The sequence below is a fragment of the Crotalus tigris genome, unplaced genomic scaffold (assembly GCF_016545835.1).
Source record: "Crotalus tigris isolate CLP2741 ecotype Arizona unplaced genomic scaffold, ASM1654583v1 scf7180000023830.6690815, whole genome shotgun sequence".
NCBI classification, from domain to species: Eukaryota; Metazoa; Chordata; class Lepidosauria; order Squamata; family Viperidae; genus Crotalus; species Crotalus tigris.
Window position 1 is genome coordinate 4831730 of NW_024100214.1, and position 20079 is coordinate 4851808.

Consider the following 20079-nt stretch of genomic DNA (forward strand, 5'->3'; position numbering starts at 1 on the left):
AGCTCTATAGCTTCAAGGCAAGTCTGTTGAAACTGATAGCTCTTTCTGGTAAAGAGAGGCAATGTAAGATCCCTGCCAACTACTGTTCTGCTATCTCAAAGGGCCAAGCTAATCTTCCTCGTGCTATGATGTTTACATTTTATTTAATATCCTAGACCATAATTACAGATAAAACATCAAACACCAAAACTTAAAACAGCTAAAATATTAAAAGGTAAAATGCATAGAGAGTTGCCTTCTAACACTGAAAGCAATCTATCAGATCATTTTTATACCCCAGGTTTCCTTACGGCAATCATGACAAAACAATATTTTTCTACTTGTGAGAATTCTAACGATTTGAGTTGATGGTACTTAATCAATGAAAGTTCACAGGGGAGCATCTTTGCAGCTCACAGTGGAAATGTATTCCATTCCATAGAATAGCTAGAGCCATTTACGAGGAGCCTTAATATTAATTCAGAGCACTATGTGATATAATGGACATTTCAGTTGAATACGGGATGCGGTTCAACAACATCATGCAGGGACAAATTCAGTCCTAGAAAAGAAAGTTACTGCACTTCACTTCCTGAATCTTTGATGGCAAATCATGAAGCGTGGCAAACACGAGTGATCTTCTGTGAGAAACAGAGGAGATTATATAAAGAATAGAGAAAAAGACCTGTTCCAAGGCAAATGTTTCAGTGATTGATAAAATTCAGGCTACACTGTTCTTTTATAAAATTCTTAAAGTCACACTGCCCTGCTCAGGACTTATGTACAACTTGGGGATCTTCCTGAACTCTCAGGTCTGCTCGAGAAGCAGGAGGCAGCTGTGACCCAGAAAGCCTTGGTGTAGATTCTGCTTGTGGGCTGATTCTGCTCATTCATGAATTGAGAGGCCTTCCTCACTGTCATTCATAGCTTTGTCTCTTTCTGATTGAACTGTTCCAATTAAATCTACATAGGGTTGACCTTGAAAACCTAATGGTGCAGAATGCAGTGTTATAAGCAGTGATGACCAAGCCTCACTAACTCATATAACCCCCCTGCTAGTTGGCCCCCAGTTGGGTGATTGCCAGTTGGCTTCCAGGTACAATTCAAGGGGATGGTTATCACCTACAAAGCTTATATGGCATAGGTTCTAGCTATTTGAGGGACCACTTATCTTCTATAGCATCTGCTCATCTATCCACTCCAATAGGGCTGGGGTCCCCAACCCCCGGTCCGTGGACCAGTACCGCGGCATGCCAGCAATTGGCCTGCACAAACAAACAAAGCCCAGTCTGCGGGATGCAGGCAGCACACAAAACCACACCCCCTCCAGTTTGCAGAAAAACCTCCCTCCACAGAATCAGTCCCTGATTCCCAAAAGGTTGGGGATCTCTGATCTAAAGGCACCCAGGGCATAGACCCTGCCCTTTGGAATAGCATTTCCTAGAGATCTGCTTGGCTCCCATCTTGTCTGCCTTTGGGCTATATTTTAAAAATCTAGATGCTTCCCCAGGCTTGAGGTTAGATGATTTAGGGGAGTCCTTTTATAATGATTTAGTGGTGGTATGCTGTGTTTTTGTGGCCTACCTCCATTCGCCAGTTGTTTTTTATGCCATGCTGAGGGCTTTAGTTTTGTATTTTCTTGCATTTTTAGTTAGTGAAACTATCCAACCCCTTTGGAAGTTAGACGGCCTAAACATTTGATTAGTAATATAAAAATAAGTTGATTTGTAATTAGCTTGGTGTTCAATATTATAATTTCTTACCCTTTAAGAAAGTCCAATTGTTATATTCACATTATGAAATCAAAATTATATGCGAGAATTAATTCAAGATCAGAAGGCACAACACTTACAAAACTCCTGTTGTTTGAATAAAATAATGAAAATCCTGGGAGAGATCCATTGCACATGTTTATTGGCAGCTCTTAGTAACCTTGAGCAAGTAATTAAACCCCTTGGCCTATTTTATCATCAAAAAAATGGGTGTTTAGAGAGCATTAATTAAACAGTGCTTATGAAATGTTTTTAGGATGTTAAATGATTAAAAGCCTGTATAGATTCATAATAAGTTACATGCTTGTTTTGTATTGAGCTTAATTTTCCTGAATCTTATATAAATGAAAAAAACATAAATTCTTGGTGACATGCAATTTGCTACATTTTTATCACCAATAATACCTTTGTGCTGTGTTGCATTCATTAAGCAGTAATCAATTCCTAGTAACTAAGTTTTGGATTTAACCCATGTTATATAAATCAACAGCAAGGTTCATTAGCCTCCGCAATTTCTCCTGGATGCATAAGTCATAAGAGTTATTAGTGCTTATCACACATGGTGATTGCATAATTTTTTAAAAAATGTATTTGGTAGTAGAGCAACTTGAGCAACCAATTAGTTAAGTTCAAGAGGTACCACAGTTAAATTATTTTGAGTAAGCTTCTGTTGATGAAAGATGTCCTATCTATTTTGTATGGAAATGTATATATTGCTACTATACTCTTATTTTCTCTAAGAGGAGCTGGTAAATATATCTATTCTATTTCTTGCTGCATCCCTAAATGAATTGCACTAAAGCATGAAAGTTGGTGCTCTCAAATAGAAATGCTGCAATTAACTAAGATTAAGAATGTCTTTATAAATTTGAACACAGAATCCTAATCCATGGTTCATAAATCTCTGTCTCTGTGTGTGTCTGTCTCTGTTTCTCTGTCACTCCCACTCTCACTCTGTCTGTCTGTGGTCTTCTTTGCCCAACTCTTTCCATGTTCCAGCCATTTTGTTTGGGAATCTTGATTTACATTGCCAGAGTGATCTGTTAGGTGCAGATGGATCAGAACATGAAGCACCTTGGATTATTAACCAATGTAAAGCCAGAGTTGTCTGATTTAAGCACTATAGGACAAATTGGATCCCATTTATATTTATTTATCAAATTCCTATACTGTCTATCTCACCTGAGTGGCTTTTACAAATAAAAGACACACAGCAGTGTAAAATCAAATTTTAAAAATTAATTAAAAATAAAGGTAAAAGCAGAATTTAAAACATTGTTAAAATTAAAGGTTTAAAAAGTTAAAAAGGTGGAGAGAGCACCCTGAAACCACTAACCATCCCCAGGAGTGCCTGTCACTCTTATATCCCCATACCAATTAGCAGAGCCTGGTCTTTTCTGTAAGGCTAGAAGTGTGGAGATTCCTCATCTCTGAGGGCAAGATGTTTCATAGGGCAGAGAAGGCTCTCTCTCTAGATCCCACAGTCAGAATTCTTAACCAACAAGATCCGCAATAGATCATTGGAACAAGGCATACTGAAGTAATACACAAAGCGTTGGTCCAGGAAAATATATTGCCATATTATTTGCTCATATCTCCACAATGAAGCTTTAAGAATGCACACAACTTGATCCAAATTTCATTGTAAGAGAATGGATCACATTAGTTACAACAACTTGATCCATTTATTTCCGTGGGTGTAATCATGGCAAGATACATATCTTGATGAAGCAGAAGTTATTGAATGAAATCCTGTTTAGTTTACAAACATGGATTAATTGATTGATAGATGGAGCAATTGATTATATGCTATCAAGTTGGTAAAAACTCTTAGCAACTATTTAGATAAATTTTCTGTAGGAAGATCTCTTCCCAACCCGGCTCTTCAGGCTTTCTGTTTTCCAGCAGGCATCAAGAATAATGTGCCTTATTCCTCAGCCTTTTCTAAAGTCAGCTTCGACACCTTGTGTATTCCTTACAGTGTAAGACTCTAACCTTCATTGGATGATTCCAAACATTTTAATAAGAAATGAAATTAAGGATATTGTACAACAGTTTGTACACTCTGTTACGTCTCCTTTTTGGTATTGGAATGTAAATTGACCTCTTTCAACCAGTTGGCCACTGTGTTGTTCCCCAGATTTTCTAGGACCGTCACTCATCTTTCATCTTTTGTGTGTCATATTTCTATATATATTCTTTCAATTCCTGTAGCCCTCCAATTTAGTTATGACCAGAGTAGTGATCTAATTTAATCTTCCAATATTAGAGATTCCCTAAGTAGGGAATGTCTTCTAAAGTATCTTGCATGTTGATATATCTACTGTATAGAGGTATTCTTTTTGCTGAACACTGGCCCTTCTGTGTTTTGGCAAACAGTGGTTTTGCACTTGCAACCATCATGATAGCTTAACAACAGCCTCAAAAAACATTGTCAAATTGGGTCAGCCACATGACTGCCCCGTTTTATTATTGTTACAACTTACCACCGTAATAGGCAAGGCTCCATTACAGTTGTAACTCAAGGGCCACCTACAGAGCCTGAAATGGTTTTTAAAGAAAAAAAATCTCATGATTAATTCATTAGAGTGTGTGAAGTCTGTTTCATACTTGTTTTCCCAGTTAACAACTTCTGATGATGGTAACATACAAAATTCACTTGTCAAAATGTGTAATTATCATGATTAAAGACATAGCTGGCAGGATATTTAATACTTGGAGCTAATTCCTATTACGATGTTAGAGTAATATGTGAGATTCCACTAAACGTTCTAACTGGAGCCAACTTCCATTGTGAAAAGAGGTTGGTTTGTAGTATGGTACTTAATTGTAGTTAATTTGAAAATAAGATAGATAATTACAATGTATTTTGCTTGCTGGCAGACTAAAAATTAAACCTAGGTCACAGTTATCAAATATGCTCATTATTAAAAAAATAGACAGTTATTAGTCTCAAAAAAAATTAAATACAGATTTGATCCTGACTAAAGCAAATACATTAGCACAGTCTTTTTTTAAAAAAAATCAAAAGGCCAAGGACAGTAAAATGGATTCAGGAACTAAGTTTAATTCAGAACAAAACTATAATGGCTTTAGCACCCAACATGATGAACAAATGTCAAATGCAGAAGATCCTAAAGCACCCACCAAACTTTACACTGTTTCCTTCCTTAAAAAATAAAAATAAAAAACTTTTGGGTCTGGCATTCTAGAGTTAGCATTTAATTAGCTACTGCATCTTCTTCATCTTCCTACAGTAGAATGTTTTTGGATCCCAGAGGTATTCAGAACTCAGAAAAATGTTTTTGCCTTTGATACCTACTTCACTTGAGACTTCTGTGCTGTATTGAGCACAGCTGCAACTGGGTTGCTTTGCCATTGCACAATACTGTATGCTTAAGTGACAGATTAATTTGAATTGCTCAATGCGCAAAGAACATTGAATTACAAAGTTAACTGAAAATGAAATAGCCTGCATGTTAGTCCTTAAACCACATACGTCTCCTGTGTGGGGATGCAGAAATGGCAAAGTAGAAACAGTTACATTTGGTTAGCTCAAGGTACAGCAAGAATGGCTTTCTGCCGTATTTTGTGTGTGTGGATATGTCTGTGCTCCCTTTGTTTATGATGCCAATAATTTGCAACTGACTGCAATATTAGCATTTTATCTTTTGAGATAGCTAGATGCATTTGAAAGAATGACACATATTTACAAATGCTTGGTAACTACTAACCAGGCATGTATCTCTTAACTGCTGTCTACATATCTGGGACTTCATTAGTTTATGGAAATACCTACAAGATCTTGGCTGACACAACTATAGCCTTTCTCATGGATTAGCTTTTCATGATTACTTGGTAAATTATTGCACCCCGTTCTCGAAAGAATGGATCCTTGCTTTCTTTCATTCTCGGGTTATTATATTGTTTGATTTCCTGGATGTTTTAAAAATCCAATCTGGTATAAATCTGTTTGTGTTACTGTGTGTAAAAGGCAATTACATTTTTTTGTTGACAAAGACAAACAAAACTAGCTGCACTGGGGTAGGAAAACACTGGTTGTTCCTAAATTAATTTTAAGACCAGAAAGCATGTCCTATGAGCTGAACCCATCCACTCTTTCCATCAAAACAGCAAGAAGTTTCTCTTTAAGTACAGAAAAGCAAGCCAAGCATGCAAACCTCTCAAAGAACCGGCAAGCTATTTGGAGAATGGTAGGCACCCTGTACTTGCCATGTCCAGACTTCAGAAACTTTTCAAAGCATCACGAGAAGGGGCACACAATTTGGAGAATGGGACAAGCGGATTCAGGAAGGCTTTGTGTGTGGCCAACAGCTAGCTTACGTAAAGTAGGGGGCAGGCCAGGCATACCTTGTGAGCAATGGGACGAAAACAATAAAGATCAGTGGGCACAGCAGGGCTCTGGTAGGCGGGCAGTGGGGGACTTTGTACAGTGGTGCTTGGGGGAGTGGCCCCCATGTAGCTTAAGGCACCATTTCTCAGTGGCAATAGAGGTGCACTGGGGCTGAAGTAGCAATAGCACTTAGACTTATATACTGCTTCACAGTGCTTTACAGCCCTCTCTAAGTGCCGGTGGGCTACCAAGGTTCCAAATTTTGATCACATGACCATGGGGGCACTGCGACAGCCATAACTTCAGACATAGGTTGTACGTCTCTTCAGTGCTATGGTTGCTGAATGAATGGTCTTAATTCAAGGACTACCTGTATAATAATTTATAACATTATTCAGTTTATAAACTGAATTTTATCCCATTGGGCCCCTGCCCCCTGAAACTGCTCTTCCTTTATTCAGCACATGATGTGAGCCAAGGTAAGTTACAGGGGAGATGAACTATAAAAAAAGTGTGTTTCCTAGTGAACTTTTCCTATAAGCCTTTTATCTATGAAGTAATTTAGTACTTTGTAAATTTCTCAAAGTTACTTGCAGCAATTATGCACTAGAGGGAGCTATACTTCCACCGCTGAAGGTATTAAAATTTAAATTAAGAATCTACAACACATGCTTTTTCAGACCTGAATAGTCGGCTAATCTGGGGGGGGGGGTAGGAACTTTTTTTTAATAGATAAAAGGAATTTGCATGAATACATAAGAACATTGTTTTTTAAAATAAAAACAGACCAGGTCCTACTATTGTATTTATTTTCATCTGTTCCTGGATTCTTTAAATCAGAGGTCCCCAACCCTCGGTCCGTGGACCAGCACCAGGCCACAGCATGCCAGAAACTGGGCCACACAAACAAGCGAAGCCCCATCCATGGGATGCAGGTAGCACATGAAACCACGCCCCCCCCCGGTCCGCAGAAAAACCTCCCCACAGGTCACTGGTGCCTAAAAGGTTGGGGGCCCCTGCTTTAAATTAGAGGCTGGCAACATGGGCATTTCTGATTTAAAGCCAATAATCTTACAGTGATTCCCAGCCAATCCCTACATGAAACATACATATGTAAATATTTTTAATGGCTGGAATCCTCAATATTATCCAATCTTTTGAGTTTTCAGTATGCTTGGGTGAGAGCTTGAGGGCGAAATTGTCAAAACGCCATCATATCAAAAGATTTCAATTGTTCTAATGGTTTTAAATTTTCCATTATTGGGCCTTGATGCCGTTACGATTGCACATTGAAATAATTGTCAACTCTTACTTTAAAGAGGCATCTTCCTGCTGTCCAGATGTTTTAGCCATGCCGCTAGCCAAGGTGCCTGCAATGAATGATAGCTGGTCCAAAGCATTTGGAGAACAGCTTTACCTGTCTCTGCTTTAAGCTATGGAAGGAGATTAGGTCTACCTTTGCTGCATTGCCTCCCTGAGTTGTTTGAAATACTGGATATAACTCAGCAAATGGGTAGCTGTCGAATGTAGTATCTGCCAAAATGAACCATATTATGTGTGCACAGACAGCAACACAGATGGAGCTCACCATTGTTTGTCTTTATTCAGCTAAAAATGTTTGCTTAAAAATGTTTATGAATAATAGTTTACTCCTTAAAATTACACAGAAAAATGGGGGGGCAGTAAAATGTGCATGAAGGGTAATTTAAAAGCAGTTCTATGGGAAATTTAGCTTTCTAAAACAAGAATTGGAGAAATTTACATCAAAAATGAAGAACGCACGGATATGCGGGTGAAAAAAAATAGGCTATGACAGCATAAAAAATCCATGCACTTTAGTAATGTCAGGTGAATCTATATGTCTAATAATAATAATAATAATAATAATAATAATACCATCAAACATCCAATCTGCCTATCCCAGGTCCTGGGTAAGGACTCGATAGGTAGACAAAATGCCAAATCCAGTCTGAACATCTGGCTGACTGTGCGATGATCCATAATAATAATAATAATAATAATATAGAATCGCTGCTCAACACTGTCCGTATATATAGCCAAGATATGTGCCACACTTATTATCAAACAAGGAAAAGTAGTGAAAACTGAAGGAATCAAGATGCCCCATGAAAATAACATTAAGAGTCTGAATGAGGAAGATTACTACAAATACTTGGGTATCCTTCAAGCTGACAACATCAAGCACACTGAAGTCAAGAAAAAGATTAGAGGTGAATACATCAAGAGAGTGAAGAAGATCTTAAAGTCCAAATTCAATGGAGGAAATACCATAAAGGCAATCAACACCTGGGCAATCCCAGTCATTAGGTACACAGCTGGAATAGTGGACTGGACTCAAGCAGAACTAAAAGCAATGGATAGGCAGACCAGAAAAATAATGACAATGAATCATGCCCTTCATCCACGCAGTGACATTGACAGACTTTATCTACCAAGGCAAATAGGTGGGCGTGGAATGCTACAAGTACATCAGATGGTTGAAGAAGAAAAAATGGCTTTGGAAGAATATCTGAAGAACAATGATGAAGATGCACTGAAATTAGTATATCAGGAAGGCTTACTGACTACTGGAGAGACCAAACTGGGCTACAAGAAAGACCAAATGAAGAACAGAATAGAGGCATGGGAAGACAAAGCACTACATGGCCAATACATTAAAAAAATAGCTGGGAAAGCAGATAATAACAAGACTTGGCAATGGCTAAGAGCAGGAAAATTGAAGAAAGAGACCGAGGGACTAATTCTGGCTGCACAAGACCAAGCCTTAAGGACAAATGCATATAAAGTCAAAATTGAGAAGACAGCAACAGACAGTAAGTGCCGCCTATGCAAAGAAGCTGAAGAAACAGTGGACCACCTGGTAAGCTGTTGCAAGAAGATTGCACAGATTACAAGCAGCGGCATGACAAAGTAGCAACAATGGTGCATTGGAAGATCTGCAAAAAATATCATTTGCCTGTAAGCAAAAACTGGTGGGATCATAAAATAGAGAAAGTCATAGAAAATGATAAAATTAAACTGCTCTGGGACTTCAGAATTCAAACAGACAAGCACCTGCAACATAACACCCCAGACTTAACAATTGTCGATAAGAAAGACAAAAAAGTCTGGATAGTGGACGTGGCAGTGCCTGGAGACAGCAGAATAGACAGAAAGAACTGGAGAAGATAACAAAATACAAAGACCTACAAATAGAAATAGAAAGACTGTGGCAAAAGCAAGCAAGGGTAGTACCAATAGTAATAGGCTCCTTGGGTGCAATCCCAAAACAACTGGAGCACCACTTGAACACCATTGGCATTGACAAATTCGCTATTAGTCAATTGCAAAAGGCGGCCTTGCTAGGAACTGCTTCCATCCTGCGACGATATCTGTAATACCATCAAACATCCACATCTGCCTATCCCAGGTCCTGGGTAAGGATTCGATAGGTAGACAAAATGCCAAATCCAGTCTGAACATCTGGCTGACTGTGCGATGATGATCCATAATAATAATAAAGTTGGAAGGGACCTTGGAGGTCATCAAGTCCAACCCCCTGCTCAGGCAGGTAACCCTATACTATTTCAGACAAATGGCTGTCCAGTCTCTTTTTAAAAACTTCCAGTGTTGGAGCATTCACCGCTTCTGGAGGCAGGTTGTTCCACTGATTAATTGTTGTAATCAGGGTTTTTTTTGTCATAGAATGCCCAGAACAGAGTTCCAGCACCTTTTTTGGATGGAGCCTTGTAGGGTAGGCAAGGCAAGTTGTATGATATGTATGAGTTCCGGCACTTCTTTTTTTTTTTTTTTTACAAAAAAAGCTTTGGTTCTAACTGTCAGGAAGTTTCTCCTTAGTTCTAAGTTGCTTCTCGCCTTGATTAGGTTCCACCCGTTGCTTCTTGTCCTGTCCTCAGGTGCTTTGGAGAATAGCTTGACTCCCTCTTCTTTGTGGCAGCCCCTGAAATATTGGAACACTGCTATCATGTCCCCCCTTGTCCTTCTCTTCGTTAAACTAGACATACCCAATTCCAGCAAATGTTCCTTATATGTTTTAGCCTCCAGTCCCCTAATCACCTTTGTTGCTCTTCTCTGTACTCTTTCTAAAGTCTCAACATCTTTTTTACATTGTGGTGACCAAAACTGGATGCAGTATTCCAAGTGTAGCCTTACCAAGGCATTGAAGAGTGGTATTAATACTTCACGTTATTATAAACAGTTATAATTAACATGCATATGCATACGTGTATATATAAAAATTTTCTTTAAAAAACCCAAACATAGTCCAAAATATTATCTTACTTGTATGGACAATTAAACAACTTAAATTTGTACCTGACTATAGATGTTGAATTAAAATTTCTTGATTTTGGAACGTCATCGTTTCCTAAGAGCACTTCCAAGAGAAACTCTGCATGTGTATATAACAACATGTGGGTACAAGGTCAGGGGTTGGTGGGGGTTTTTTTAATGCTTTTTCCTTCCCAACCACCCTATTCCTTTAAATTTGTAAATTTCAATGCTTGAGGCAGAACAAACAGCAGCACATTGCTGACCTTGACTGATCCCAAACAGGAAGCAGGCTCAGATCTGATCAGTATTTGCCTGAAAGATCACTAGGAGACCCCTGGAACTGTAACTCTGAATTTTGGATATGGAAAAAAAATAGTCCCCCGATCATTTCCACACAAAGAATTTCTGCCAGTTCAAAATAGTTCTGCCTGAGTAGATGAAGTTGGCTCATTTTAAGGGCTGAGTTAGCTCTTCTCTGTACTGATTTATTGCAAACTGGAGAAAATCTGAGCTCTTGCTAGAACTTGTGGGCCATCCATTTCCCTTATGGTGGAAACTTTCATCTCTCCTGGGTTCCAGCTCCTGACCTCAGTCACTTGAAACCTCCCAAGCAATATAGCTGTTTGTAAGTCAACTGCCCACCCTGGCAAAGGGGAAAACAGGTAGAATTTCTGTCATCTCTTTGCCTAGGTTGCTCTGTGAGGAGAAAAGTTGCAAGAATCTGCAAATAGTCAAACTAGCCTGGAGAAGGCCAGTTATGTTTTAAAGTGGAATTCCTGGAGCTTCTGAATATAACTGATTAGAAAGGCTGGGAAAAATCAGCTGGTTGCCAGGCTATTGGTAGGATATAGCTACGGTAAGTGTTTGTGTTTTTATATGGTGGATTTTTTTTTCCTTTCTTTTCAAATTGCCATCTCTCATAGTTATCCACACTAACAACACAGATGTAAGGGAAAAGTGGTAATCTATTTATTTTCTGGTTCGCTGAGGGTAAGACAGAGGAGATTTTTCTCTGAAATCTGCAGCAGCTGAGAGGGTGAGGCACTGAATAGCATTTTTACACAGCTTTTGGGAGAATTGATCACAGGTAGTCCTTGTTTAGTGACTGCCTCATTTAATAATGTTTCAACAGTGATGGGGAAGTAACTTTAAAATCAGTTTTCTCATTTACGACCTTCAGAGCTCTGCAAAACGAAAGAAAACTAAAACAAGATCTTAAGCACAATTGCAGTTTTACTTAGCAACCATTTCATTTAGCAATTGAGTTGTGAGTCCCAGTTGTGGTCGCTAAATGGGGACTAGCTGTATAGCAATAGAACTTAGACTTACTGCTTATACTTTATCAACAATGTGGCATCAGTTTCTTTTTTATATGTTTATTTCCCCCCACCCCCTATTACTGGGCCATTAAATAGTTGGGAGGAAGATATAAAAGTTGCTAGAAAAAGAAAAAGAAAAAAAATGGATGAGAGCTGAAAATACAGGCCTGCGTGTTTCACCTTTGGTCGCCATAAAATTATATTGAAATATTTTCCATTGAATTCATTGCTGAGAATTGAACTCATGCATAGTTATTAAATTACTGTGTCAATTACTGACTTCCTGGAATGTTACAGAACTTGAGCATTTTTCACATCCAGCAAAAAAAAAAAAAGCACCTTGTATAAATTGTGCCATCCAACAATAATAATCCTTTATCTTATGGGCCCTGCCTTTCATTCTAAATGCATTAGAGTGTGTGCCGTTTTATGGATCTGGCTGGATTAGTAATTTTCTTTGGGTCAAATACTTAAAGAGGAGTGTTGTTCCTTTTTTTTTTTTTTTTGCTAACCCTGTGTCTTCATCTCTAATCAATATAAATAAATCAGAGTAACTGTGTGAAATCAAAACTGAAGCAAGATAAGACTTGTAAAGAGGAGGAGGAAGAGGTGTTTCCAAAATCCATTATAAAGATTAGTGCCTCTGCAGTATAAGAATCACATAAAATAATAAGAAAGCATGTATGTATAGAAGTACATGTTTATATATTTCTTTGTTTAAAGCGGCCTTCTTCCCCTTGTAAATTATACAGCTATCTGCTCTCAGACATTTCTTCTCTGTCTAAACTTAGAAAATATCTTCCACTTTAATCTTCCCCCCAAAAATGGAAATTCCCATAAGCTCTGATGCTGGAGAGGTTTTTTTAATGACTTGATATTGAACAGCACCAGATCCAGACTGAAGGGCTAAAAGATGCTTATAAAATTCACTCTGGGAATCATGTCTGTCTATAAAAAGGAACAGCCTCTTACCTGCTTAGATTGTTTTTCTTTTACCCACATCTGCCATCATATTTCTTGTCTCTGTGGAGAACTAATGGCGTCTCCAGAGCTACCTTCTTCCCTCAGCAGGCACATCTTACCTGTGCAGTTACAAACTCGGTGAAATATTGCACATATGATAATTTTATGTTACTTTCCTCTAATAAGAATAGCTTACTCCTATAATAACAATAAAATAAATGCCTGTTCCCAAGCTAATTTGTGTCTATCCTGGGTCTATGAATTTACAAGCTAAGTGATAATAGACATACTTATGCAAGGCAAGATAAAATGTTTATCATTGAGTCATCTCAAGTTCAGATTCTGGAAAATCTAGGACAACTGGCCCAGATTCAGAAATTCTTGTCAACATCATAGTAAGCTGTCAATGAGCTTTGCTACTGTCTCTTTTTCATTGGAGGCAATTCTTTAATGTATGAGTGAAGATGGGAAACAGTTTTTTTCTTCAGTGTAAGCCTCCCTCCCTAAAGACATTGATCTGTGCTCTGGAGTCTGATAAGTAGATTGCGGAGGTGGCAGAGGCATATATCTTTAATCTGTTCTTTCCTTGAAACAGCAGAAGAAAGTGGTTTCAAGAGTAATGTCAGAAACAGAAATATGGCTTGCTTTCAAGTAAAAGATGGGTTTCCTTCTGTAATCTCAATCCTAGATAGATAGATAGATAGATAGATAGATAGATAGATAGATAGATAGATTTAATTATGGAGTGAAGACAGTCAATTCAAGATTTATAGCAGTGTTTCTCAACCTGTGGGTCGGGACTTCATTTGGGGTCGAACAACCATTACACAGGGTCGCCAAACAACGCAGTCCACCATTTTTTCCCCTTTTCCTTAGCTGTGCTACTCCCTTTTATTCTATTGGCTTTTGAAAGCCAATAGAATAGACTCTCTTGAATAGAGTCTAATTCTATTGGCTTTCAAAAGCCAATAGGAATTGTCAAGGCTGTCTCTGCCCTGCTGAGCCCGCTAAAAATCCCATTCTGCAAACGGTGCTGCAAGTTGTCTGCAGCGAAGGCGAGCTGTCTGGAAGCTTCCACCCCTCCCTGCTGAACAACTACTAAAAATGTAAGTAAAAGAGGGCCAGGGGTGGAAGGTGGGAGGCCGGCAGGTGCAGGGAGGGTTGCTGGCACGCGTGGGGCCCGGCAGGTGCCTTACCTCTCTTGGGCTGGGCCAGCTGGTGGCCCAGCCGGTGGTCGGCCTGCTTCGTCTCTGCCGCTTGCCAGCTACGCCTCAGCCGGCGCAGGGGGCGGCACCACGCATGCGCGGCGCTCCCGGGCAGGGAAAGTCCTCGACTTATGACCGGCAGGGTAGTCCTCGACTTACGACCGGTTGGGTAGTCCTTGACTTACGACCAGTTGGTGGTCACGGCATTAAAAAGGTTGAGAACCACTGATTTACAGTATTCTTACTGTGATAAGCATGGTATAAATTTGTTACATGTTCTGTTAAATTGATCATGTTGCACAAAACACTACTTCATTTGTATTCTATGAAAACGTGATATTGGCTTTATAGAATTCCAGTAATTAACTTTTTTTGTTTCATTTTGTTTGTTTCTTTACTTGTATGCTACTGACTCAGCAAACAGTTCTAGGCATCTTACAACAAAGTGAACACCTTAAAGGAGAGCATAAATATATAACATAAAGTAATAACATTCCTGATCATTCACTTATTAATTCTTTAATTGCCAGAAGTCTTTTCATCTTCTTTTGGAAAGCTCTTCATTCTTTCACAAAACAATGGCTGCCTTCCCATTGCTTGTGCTGCAGCCTGCTACAATCCTGAGAGGGAGGGGGAAGGGGCTGCTGCAATGTATATTAAAAAAAAACCCTGCAGTTTTCCACTTCTGCAAACATTCATAGCATCAGTTGAAATTTCGGAAGAGCGAAGCTGATTATTATTTGATGGAAATCAGTTTACTTTCTTTAGAATGGAAAGAGAAGTTTAGTAAAATATACAGTTAAAGTTGATTGCTCTGAATGTAATTACAAGTAGAAAATTTCTGCTGTGCAGTATCTTATGTTGATTGTACGGATGATTAGAGGAAGTGAATAAAAAGTAGTTCATGTAAAAATGAGGAGAGATCTGCAGATTTGCTCAGTCTGGATAACCAGAACTTTTGGTCCTCAATAACAAAACGATTTCTCTGAATTTTTTTCTCTATGGGTGGTGATGCCTTGAAATAGTACATGAAAACAAAATCTGAGCTTGAAAGTTCAAAGATTAGAAAAAATAACAACAACAAAAGACTAGGTGGAGGATTCCTCCCCATTTGCCCAGTACTGGTGTCATTCCTCTGAAGAGAAGGGTTGAGTTTGCAATGCAAAAACAATTTGGAACAAGAAGCAGTATTAGCTGTGCTCTTCTAGAACTTTTCTAGCACCTTGAATGTGGACAGCTTAATGACGAATCTCAGCCTCATCCTTCAGCTCAAGAGAGGAAAGTCCACAGCTTAATGTCTGTGGAGATTCTCAGTCATTCAGGTTATAGTTGTCTCAAAAGTGCTTTTTTCTTCAAAAGGCAACTGGTGTCTTCTATGGGAAGCAAAACATTTTCTTCTTTCTCAAGGAAAAAGCCGCCCAGTTGCCTTTTGAAGAAAAAAAAAGCACTTTTGAGACAAAGTCACCACTTGTGTCAGAGCTTTAGATAACCAGTTCAAGCTTTCCTCCCAGCTCTGAGGTTTGAAGGGTTGGAATGGGATCACCCCTATAGTTGAATTTCACTGCCAAGGATGCTTTGACCATTAACTAGCCCCAGATACGAACAGTGCACTATATTTTCTTGGCATTTCCTAGCTTACCTAGAACCCCTTACAGAGATATATTTTTAGAGTAAGGTTTCTAATTCATTCATTAAACTCCACAATTTCTCAAAACATTGCTTCTTGAATTGTGAATCTTCAGCTTCCCAAAGAGAGGATAGAAAAAAGAAAGCTGTAACAGTTCAAACAAAGGCAAATGTGAAAATTAATAATGATAAATTTTGTCGTAAGCAAATGCTATTGACCTTCAGAGAATATTTGCTGACATTTTAATACTATAGAGGGCAGAGTATAAAGGCCATCCACTTTGAAGAACATCATGGAATTAAAAAGAAAGAAGAGATAATTCATTGGGTTTTATTACAGCTAGACAGTGTGAGCATAAGGTAGCAATTTATAACGATCTTAGATAAACATATTACCCAGTGTTGAATTAAAACCACAGGATTATGGAAATAGCTCAAACACTTCAATGCTTTTTCACTTAGTAATAAAAAAAGCTAAAATGGGACTATGAAAAGGACAAATAAAAAGGATTTGCAGAAATAGAGGATATTTAATGAAAGGAGAAGTAAATACCAAAATGTTTCCCATGCTACAGGGAGGTGGGGTGTTTTTTTTACAATCGGAGTAATATTTTTTTTAAAAAAAAAATTATTCCTGAGTTGATTGGAATGTGCAGCCATGTGGTAGCGCTAATGCAGTGGAACAGCATGCATTATATACAATATTGCATGCTGTAAGATTTTATCCCGTATTAAATAACTATACAAATACTAGCAGGAAAATCTTTGAATTCTAAAATATTCATCCTTTTTTTTTTGCAAAATCTTTTTTAGATATATTGAAATATTAAAAGAGCACAAGCCTAAACTCGTCTGGACTGAAAAAATTGCTGAACACTACTTGGAATATAAAAAGTGAGTTACTATTATTTATTGTTCATTAAATTCAATAAATGCAAAACTGCTCTTGAACAAACTAAATTCATGAAGAATGATCTTTTGATTGAAGATAGAGAAATAAAACATCTTGTTTACTTTTAAAAGTTTCAAGTAATACAAAAACATTGGTTTTTAAGAAATTGGATAAATAGCAGAATCTTTACCAGTAAGATGTTAAGTATGTGTTGATCATGTAACAAAACAATAAGATGGTTTTATTGTAGATGAAGGTACTAACACTTGTTTATATTAATCCAAATCCATTATTATATGTGGCTATACTTGTTTGTGTGAACTGGATGTTAACACATTTAATAACTTTTTTTGTTGACAACTGGGTTTAAAACTTTCTTTAAACTCAAAAGATATATTACTTTATTCACATTTTATTTTACGAGAAAAGAGAACTAAACTCATACCTATTTTTCAAGGAAAAAACCTCAGTCCAAAATGGGTTCTTGATCCAGATCGGAAACTGGTTTCTTGATCCAGATCTGAAACATTAGGGCATCCTAAAGGGATAACCAGGCACCAGGTTTTTCTTTTTGTTTTACGCTTTTATGGCTTCTCATCTTATAGTTACTGGATTTTATTGTTGTTGTGAGCCACCCCAAGTTGTGCTTAAGAGGGGTGATCAAATAAATAAATCTGATGTCATTTCCCTGCTGAAATACATTATTTTCTTCATTGCCATTTGGCCCCAACATGAGATTTTGGGAATAAATTGTAAGCTGGCCCTATGTTAAAGGCCTAAGAGCCAAGAAATCAATGTTGACCAGTGGTCTGGAATATGAGGATTGACTTTTTCAGAAAACTTTGCATTCCATACCCATCCTTCTTGGATGGTTGTAAGTGGTGATTTCCTCTCCTTTCCCATTCTATATTAAAGAAATAGAATGATTTAGACAAATGTTGACTTGTTTTTAAAGCAAAATGAATTCTTTTCTTTTTGATATTTTGCTTGAGGAAGTTTTGAATACCTTCAATCCTTTTCCCATCGGAAAGGCTGAAGTACTTTATCTGAGAAACATCTCAGCTGAAAAATTTATCAAGAAATCCAGACTAAATAAAGAAAAACGAAGAGATCCACTACCACATACATGGGTTGAAATAGCTTCTTATGCATTTAACTTAGCTTTCCAAAGTAGAATATTGTTAATTATTTTGCTAATTATAAGATGTTCTCAAGCCACAAACATTGTCCCCACAAACATGTTCTTTTTTCCTTTTTCAGTTGCTTACTTACTCTCCAACCCCAATCCCATCCTCAGTGGAAAGAAATATATTACAGGGGGGAAAATAGCAGAAGTATTTGTCACAAGAGTATCATTCTATATAATGATATATTAACTACACTATTTCTTTCTCTGTCTTTTTTCCTTGTGCCTCCTACAGAAGTAAAGGAAACAAGCATATAGTCTTCTACCCAACTTTGAAGGTATACTTATCTAATTTGAATGGAGTAGGTGCATCATAACTAGGAACTGGAGAGAATTTAGTTTGCATTTTGATAACATTTTATCCACTGCACTTCTAAATTCTCATTATTTTATGATGCAGCTCTCTGAGCATAAAATGCATATGACGGGAAACGTATACACAGAAATATGTATGGTTGAAAACTTTTTAAAAAGTATAATCAGTCCGTGTGGAATTGGAACAGAACAAACTTAAGAAATAAAAATAAACAGAAAGATGCCAAAACTGACAGATGTATGCATCTCTATTCAAAACATGAAGCTATTTTACTCATGCTCCAAGGCCAGTATGTTTATTAGTAAAATAGAGTAGCTACATTCCCTCTGTCGAGGAATAAATTGTCAGATTATTAACTGGCAATTTATAGAAGTTGTAGCTCATTTAATGGGTTGTACTGATAATAAATGAAAGCTGTTTATGATGTGTGATTTTTTTTTGTTTCTGTGAACCTCTCCCCCCAAACCATCAATCAATTTCTAAAGAGTATATTCAGCAAAATTAATAATCCATAATGTTTCTCTTTGTGTTTTGCAGTCCATTCAACTGCGGTTAGAACTTGCAAAGCAACTGGGCACAGGAATCGCTATCTGGGAATTGGGCCAAGGCTTGGATTATTTTTATGATTTGCTTTAAAAAAAAAAGCTCTTTTCTTCACTGACTTTTCATGTTCAGTCAAATGAAGGGGGACAATGTGGGCAGGACATTTATTTGGGGGGAGGAAGCTATATAATTTATATGGAACCTGCTTCAGATTTTCCAATAAAGGATATCTTTGGAGGTATCGCCTTTCTTTTACTGCATGTAAGTGAATAATTTTAAAGCAGAGAGAGACACCAGTACTGGTGTGCTAGAAACTCAACTACAACGAAAGTAGGTAAGATATGTTTATTTTTCCATTTTTAATGCTTAAAGCCATGAAGAAAATCTATCTGCATGGTCAATAAGAGTCAAAAACGACTTGATGGTACATAACCATCATCATCATCATGCTTAAAGGTAATTCACAGTGCAGTGCTTGCGCTCCAATCTGGTAGAATCTTAAGAGTTCAGTAGAATCGACCCACAAGCACACATCAGGTTGTAACAATTAATTACTAGGTGCCCTGAAGTAGACTGATTCTCGGGCAGTTTAAATATACTTGAGCCTAAAATAAACTAAGCAATTTTGGGTTTAATTAGGCTGCTCATTGCTAATTACAGTCAGTGTCAAATAAGGGTGAATTTAAGCCAAGTCCTGGGAATGCAGGTTCTGCCTATACTGCCAAGTGTATGTGGGTTTTATACTATTTTAATGGTCTGGATTTCCCTCACCATAACCTTAGAATGATAGTTTAGTGAAGTGCTGAGGGTTCTTCTTTTAAAGATTCCTATTGCATCCTGATCCACACAACTATAATATCCTGGGAAATGTGAACAGTTGCTAATCTATGAAATCCATATTTTCAGAGTTTCATTAAACCAAACTGCTCTGGAGGCTGCCAGGTTGGGTAAGTTATTGTAAATTGCTTAAGTGCTGCTCCTGGAACGTCTTCCTCTGTGATGGTATAAATGTCTCTGGCGGCACACAACTCTCCTCTTTTAGCGGGGAGAAGTTCCAGAGATAGCATTTCTCTGGATTTGAATGGATCATCAGAGACCAAAGTCTTGTAACACTAGAATTTATTTACTCACATACATTTGTACCAGCTTATTCATTGTCTTACATATAATCTTTTTGAGAAATCTCATGTACTTCTCTTGCCCGGTTCCTGCATAGCCATTTTCCTTTTGTGGGACTTTCTGCGCAGTGTCTAACTCAGCTCCTGATAGGCCAAACATCTTATGTCTCTGCTACTGCTAGATGCAGATTATTACCATTCCTATGTCATGTAGCTATGTGTAGCTAATTCCAGACCTTGAGACCAAGAGGGCTTCTGAATTAGACTTGATTCCCATAGGATGGTTGAACAAGCAAAGGGCTTGTTTGCCTTTTGTTTGTGAAGCCCCCACCTTTGTATCAGCTGTACTTGGGAAATCTCCCGAATGGCTGAAACTCATTTTATAGTTCTTACTAAGTTATTGAGGCCTCTGTTTGTTCTTGGCTTTGCTGTTGTCAGTTGGCCTTCATTTTTAACTGCAAGCTGCTGGAACCTCAAATTCATTTAGGTAGAGGATGGTTTCTAAATTTTGGC

The 20079-nt window shown here is 37.9% G+C and overlaps 1 protein-coding gene across 7 annotated transcripts in view; it reads left to right on the forward strand.

Moving 5' to 3' along the window:
* Positions 1-18685, forward strand: part of CHID1 (chitinase domain containing 1) — a 98806-nt gene extending 80121 nt beyond the window's left edge. For 6 of the 7 annotated variants that reach the window (XM_039322071.1, XM_039322069.1, XM_039322065.1 and 3 more), the window contains exons 11-13: positions 16325-16405; positions 17825-17867; positions 18443-18541. In XM_039322071.1, coding sequence (XP_039178005.1) covers positions 16325-16405; positions 17825-17867; positions 18443-18541 — 223 coding nt within the window. Of the gene's footprint in view, positions 1-16324; positions 16406-17824; positions 17868-18442 lie in introns of all 7 variants that reach the window. The other variant, XM_039322066.1, reaches the window with a different exon arrangement.
* Positions 18686-20079: the final 1394 nt, after the last annotated feature.